At 42.8% G+C, this 6000-nt stretch overlaps 1 protein-coding gene across 2 annotated transcripts in view; it reads left to right on the plus strand.

Annotated features, from left to right (window-relative positions):
* msrab (methionine sulfoxide reductase Ab) overlaps window positions 1–2444 on the plus strand; it is a 42181-nt gene extending 39737 nt beyond the window's left edge. The window contains exon 7 of one of the 2 annotated variants that reach the window (XR_014908807.1): window positions 1481–1611. Coding sequence is in view for 1 of the 2 variants with exons in the window: in XM_085391672.1 (XP_085247798.1) it covers window positions 1481–1654 (174 nt within the window). In the remaining variant the exon portion in view is untranslated. Of the gene's footprint in view, window positions 1–1480 lie in introns of both variants that reach the window. The other variant, XM_085391672.1, reaches the window with a different exon arrangement.
* The last annotated feature ends 3556 nt before the right edge of the window (window positions 2445–6000 follow it).

Consider the following 6000-nt stretch of genomic DNA (forward strand, 5'->3'; position numbering starts at 1 on the left):
TGTTAATGATAGCCATACATGTGTATACTTTTGCTAGGAGTGTGTTGGAAATTTGGTAATTGAGTGTTGTGCAGTGAATTGTGCCTACAGTTTTGCAAAGTGTGTGTTACAAAATTGCAAACTGAGTGCAAAGCAGTTTTTGTGCTTTTAGTTTTGCAAACTCAGTGAGTGGTTTTGCTATAAGTCTGAATAGTTTTAGAGATTGTGCTACAGGAATCACAGTTAGGGTTTAAGCATTCAGAAAAAACTGTAATCTAGCTGTGTTCGCTTTTGCAAGAGAACTACAATGCTTTGATTATTGGGTGACAGGTTTTCTTATTTGTGTGAAGAGTTTTGCAAAATTAGCCAATAGTTACAAAAAATGTGCTTAAGCAATCAGAAAAAACTGTAATTAACCCCAACCCTGATTACCAGCGGTGCTGGTTAATAAAAATGAAGCAGAAGAGCTCTCATAAAACCAAAGTGATGAGCCAAAACCTGCTCAGAAGGAGTGTAAAGTTTAGGGATAGATCTTTGAGGTTTGTACAATCACAACCTTCTACACAATACTCTTATCGGATATAAACAACATACTTAATGACTTACATGCAGAAGGTAAGAACATGCTCATCCTTCTTGAGCACATTCAGCTCTTGTTTTGGTGTACTTTCTGAGCCATCTGACGCCCCCACAAAGCAAAGCACCTCAGTGCTGCAAACTGCTCTCTCTGAGGTGTAGCAATCTGTTGTACACACAAGCTACTTGTTGCCCACAGACAGTCCCAGTGCAGCTCAGACTTGTTGTTTGTCAGCTCTCAGGAGCACTGATCTAGAGAGGCCTGAGTGCTTGTATTATTAGATAGAGAAAACCACTCAGCACAGCAGGTAAACCTTTGATATATCTGTCAGAGGTGTTTTTCAAGGCGTTATGAGTGTCTATGTGAACGAGCGTGCTGCTTTAGTGGGTTTGAAGCCTTCTCTAAAGGTGTTTAGAAAAGGCTAAGTGTGAAAATGTCTTAAAGAGGCCTCAAAGAGAGCGGATACTCTTTGATGCTTTGTCCCACAGAGAGAGCCACAGAAGCACGCTGCACTACAAAACAAAAGATGTTCCTTTCTTCTGTCACTCAATCACCCTGCTTTCTAGTTGAGGAGCAGAAACCCTTTACTGTATGAGGGAGATGTATTGGAAGTTCACACGCAATACACTACAGAATTTGAAAAAAAAAACATTTAAGAGGTGTGTTCATTTGAGGAAGCTAAGGGAGTTGGAGAAAGCAATGCTGAATATATTTCATGAGTGTGGTAATGAAAGCAGTGTGGAGGATACAAACCCACAACGTAATGACAATGACTAACCTCAGTCAATGGCATCACTGTGCTGAGCATCAGCTGAATAACAAACAGTGTACACTATGAACAGGTGCTTTTTTTTCTTTTCTTTTTATTTCTCAGTTTGCATTCAGTTTTAACTAAAGTGGTGAATGTTTGTGTTTTGTCTCTAGGAGCTGGAGAAAAAAGGATATGGTCCCATTACAACTGAGATTCTGGTTGGGCAGCAGTTTTACTACGCTGAGGACTATCACCAGCAGTACCTGAAGAAGGTACCTAAAGGCTACTGTGGCCTCAAAGGCACCGGGATTTCCTGTCCCATCGGCGCCAGAAAGGATGAACTGTGAGCCACGTGTGGTGAGAGAGGGAAAATACTCAGCTCGCAGAATATGCTTCAAGGCACTAATTTCATTGTTCGCAGTCCATGCATCTAATTTATTTTCTTTTTCTTATAAATGGACTGTATCTACAATGCATCTGTCCGTATTTGTAAGATAATAACACATTAGTCAACATCATTACTGAGCCTCATATCTGTTATAAGCTTCAGTAATTCCTGGCTGCCTTCCAGCTATGGAGAACACAAACATGTGTAAAACATTTTTGAGAGATTTTCTAAATAAAACAAAACAAAAAAAACCTTGAAAAACTTGGAGAGCAATGACACAAAATAAATGTTTAAAAGCTGCATAAAAATTAATTTGAAACATGATTGAATTTTGTATTGCAGTGCTCTTTTTGACTGCAGTAACTAACAGCTTCCAGAGGGTGGCGAGATTTCACAAAAGAAATCCATACGTTATGTATAATATACATATAATGTGGGATGATATTGCAAAGGAAGAGTGTATAAACATTGTCTTGGTAAACTGGAAGATGAAACGGTTTTCCAACCTGATCCGTGTAATCCGTCTCACCTCCAACACTGCCACAGCACTGTGACAAAGCTCAGTTTCTTATACTTCTTAGCAGGCAAAGACACCAATACTAGCTTGATTTTAATGCTGTTTTTCTTTAGTTTTTAACTTTTCTAAACACTGCAATTTAATTCCTTTTATTACTTGTTGTTGCCTTTCTTATTATTACACTGGAAATAAAAATCTTTCTCCTCCTACCTTATGTTTAGTGTGCAGGTGTTTGTGTATATATGTGTCAGTATGTGTTAATTTATGCATATGTCTGCCCACAAAGCTCTGTATATATACACACACAGATATCTATATTTATAAAATAAAGAAAAACCACTGCGTAAAGTATTTTGTCCCCTTTTCAGCCCCATTTGAGAAGGGACGTACCACTGGGGGGACAAATGGGTGACTCACTGTGATAAACAGATGCACATTCAAAGGCCATTCATTCTGAATCACACAATGACACACTTGAATACCCGTGCATTCAATATGATACACGGTTTGCTTAAACTTTCACTCTACGCTACGTAGCCCATAATTAGGAATGAAAGGCTCATTATTTGACATACTTAAAAGAATTGAATTTCCGATTCTGCCTTGTGTGCAGAATTTCTTGTGTGTTTTTTATAATTAAACACATCAACATGAAAGTCTGTTTAAAAATGAAAATCACACACATGGTTACACTCCAAAATACAGAGATGATATCTAGAAAAAGCTTTCTGGTCGACCGCAGTAGTGTGATTCACCCCGCTCTTGTTCTTCCCCCTCCCTCTCTGCTATCTCTCTCTGTCTGTGTGTATGTGTCACATCCTGACACCTGTGTGTAGGTGTGGACCAGGGCACAGGTGCAGGTGCAACCTCTGTGGGCCTATTTTAGTATTGGGACAGATATTTTTGCATGTGTCTGCATGCAGCAGCTCTGTATGTGTGTGCGTGTGTGTCGAGGCATGTGAAGCTGTGGCTTGCTTGATCGAACCGCGCTGAGTGGTGTGTGGTTGGGCCAGCTTGCTGTTTTCCAGTGCCTGCTTATATTTTTGCATTCTGCTTTGCGTCTCAAGTGTGTGAGAGGAGATAACCTTTTAATGAAGCGAGCTTCATTTCCCCCGTCTTTGACGAAGAGGGTGGCATTAAAGCCTTAATCGCGCTGTGACATCAGGTTTTCCGCCATTTGTGATGATTTCTGACTGAAACAAGAGATGCCTGAGTGAGCCACGGTATGATTCTCCCACAAAGCAGAGACGCCGTTATCACTAACTCAGGTTATGAGTTGATAATACGTAGGGAGAGATTTTTGTGTGGAAAATTACCGGCTTTAACACAGACATGTAAAAACGAGTGCCATTTAGAGTGTAGCTGCGTGAGTAAATGTGTTTTCTCTGTATTCCTTTGTAATAGATTAAAATGGGGCTTGGAAATGCTTGGTACTCTCATGTACGCATCCATACACAAACACAGTGAGGCAGAACAGGACAGGAACCAGGCTGTGTGCGCCCTTCAGACAGAGCCTATTGTCTGCAGATGGGCCTTTAATGGCCCCACAGCTGGCCACAAAGGGCTCACCGCTCCAGCGTGCTGCTTTGCCCCTCACTGGCCTATACTCCAAGAGAGGGGGCAGCTCGCATCCATACCAGCATCACGCATTTGATATATTCTTTTTTTCTGTCACAAGAAATCTTTTTTGTGTATTACCCATCCGTTTTTAAACAACTGTGCTCATGAAAATCGTTGCCAGATGATTTGAAGAAAGCTTTTGCAAAGACCTGTGGCACTGTGGAACAGTGGGCTGAAGCTGGTGCTGGTTGTTTATGAGAGGTACTCTGCACTCTTACCCACACGTGTACACTCAACCCTCACAAACACAAGTCCCAACCGCTACCTCGAACTCCGTCCTGTACTGCCGCCTAATGCAAAAGGCAGCGCCCACGCAAAAGAAGCAAACACACCAAAAAGACACCTTGCAGAGACGTGCACCCACACAAATTCTTGCACTCTGATATGCTCTCTAAGGTGTCCTCCTTTCATAGCTTTTCATGTATCTTCCCTTTAAGAGCTTCAATCGAGCTAACTTTATTTATATACCATACCCTATGTGCATACACCATTGGAGAGAGCATTGTTTTATACCATTTCCTGTTTTAGATACCATGTGGTGACATAATCTATTGTTTTAGACACCAACACAGCTTTTCTTGGAGAGCTATATATAAAGAACAATAGCACAGAGCGGTGTATACTGGTGCTGTCCTACCAGCTGGAGGATTGTTGTGCCTTCTTGTCCTGCTCCTCACATAATTATGAGAATTTGGAGCGAGGCAACCATTTGGTTGTGTGGGGGTGCGTATCGTCTTCCGCACGTGTGATAGCGAAGGGACGGGAGCGCTTTGCTTTTCTATAGGGCCTGTACATTACTCCGTGATGATATGAGAAGTTGTGTGCGGGTTTTGCAGATGCCAGATGTGTTTGCATCCCCTCTGTTGCTCTCTCTTCCCCTCCCTCTGGTTCCTGCATGGGCGCAGGGTCTCAATCAGAGCATCAGGGCTCCAGGAACCAGAGCACAGCAGTCTCTCTGTGCTGCCCAGAGAAGTGCAGCCTTGTCTGGGTCGATGCATCTGTGGCCTGGGGGCGAGCTGGGGGAAGAGGGCAAACCCTGGTGCCCCTGCATGCCGGTTTCACTCGAGGTCGGCTCTGTTAGTGCAGCCTGACCCTTTAACTCTGAGAGAGAAACACGAGCATATTACCAAATACGGCAGATCAGCTACAGCATGCCAGTCATTGACAAAGCAGTGATGTTGTGTTTAAAAAATGTACTCTCAAACAGGTTACTTTGGTGCAGCAGAAACGCAGGCTCACACATGTTCACATACACATGTGTTTTCCCAAAAAAGACAGAATGTTATAACTTTGTTCTTCTTTGCCACTGGGAATAGCACTGGGGGGGTGGAGGCCAGCACGTGCTGCAGGGCCCTGTTGGCTGCTAACTGGCCCACAGGCTTTCTGGCTGACAGCCCACTCCGTGACACTCTGCACCTGGGAGCCTGTGTGTTGTCAGCCATGCTAGCTAGCTCAAGCTACCACCACATGACACACAGGAAACACAGAAATAACTGCTGAGTGTCTTCAGCACAGTTATCACGTACTGGGAGTGTGCTGCTGACAGAAAATGGTTGAGAGGAGCTCTTAAAAGAAAGCAGAAAGATGTAGGAGTAATGGCTGGAATTGGACTGAGTAATAGCAGTATGGAGCAAGAAGAGAGAAAAGTGAAAAGAAAATTGAAACACCAAGATGCTTAGGCTCTTGCACCTGTGCCTCTTTGTGTTAGAAGAAGATTCCACTGGCCTTGATTCAAACACTGCTGAACATTTCTCTGACACATGCAATGCATCCTGTTTATCATGTCATTTTTATAATCAAGCCACTACAGAGATGATTGTGTAACAATCAAAAGATTGACATTTTGCAGCTGGGGCGCCCATATAACAGATACATTTCCAAACCATCTCTCTTTTATGTAGTGTGTGTGTGTGTGTGTGTGTGTGTGTGTGTGTGTGTGTGTGTGTGTGTGTGTGTGTGTGTGTGTGTGTGTGTGTGTGTGTGTGTGTTTTTTATAGCTTTATCTGCTCTGTCCATCAACTGCTTGAGTCATTGCAGCTTCACATCGCGCAGGTGCGCAAGTTAAGTAAACTCTTAAAATTGCTAGCAAGCTCTCAATTAGAGCTCAGTGCAGGAAAGTATTGAGTAACGTTTGGGCTTTCAGGTGGCAATGTGCTGATGTGTAACCA

The sequence above is a fragment of the Rhamphochromis longiceps genome, linkage group LG19 (assembly GCF_057381845.1).
Source record: "Rhamphochromis longiceps isolate RC_006_pf linkage group LG19, R_longiceps_female_GT1.1, whole genome shotgun sequence".
Taxonomy (NCBI): domain Eukaryota; kingdom Metazoa; phylum Chordata; class Actinopteri; order Cichliformes; family Cichlidae; genus Rhamphochromis; species Rhamphochromis longiceps.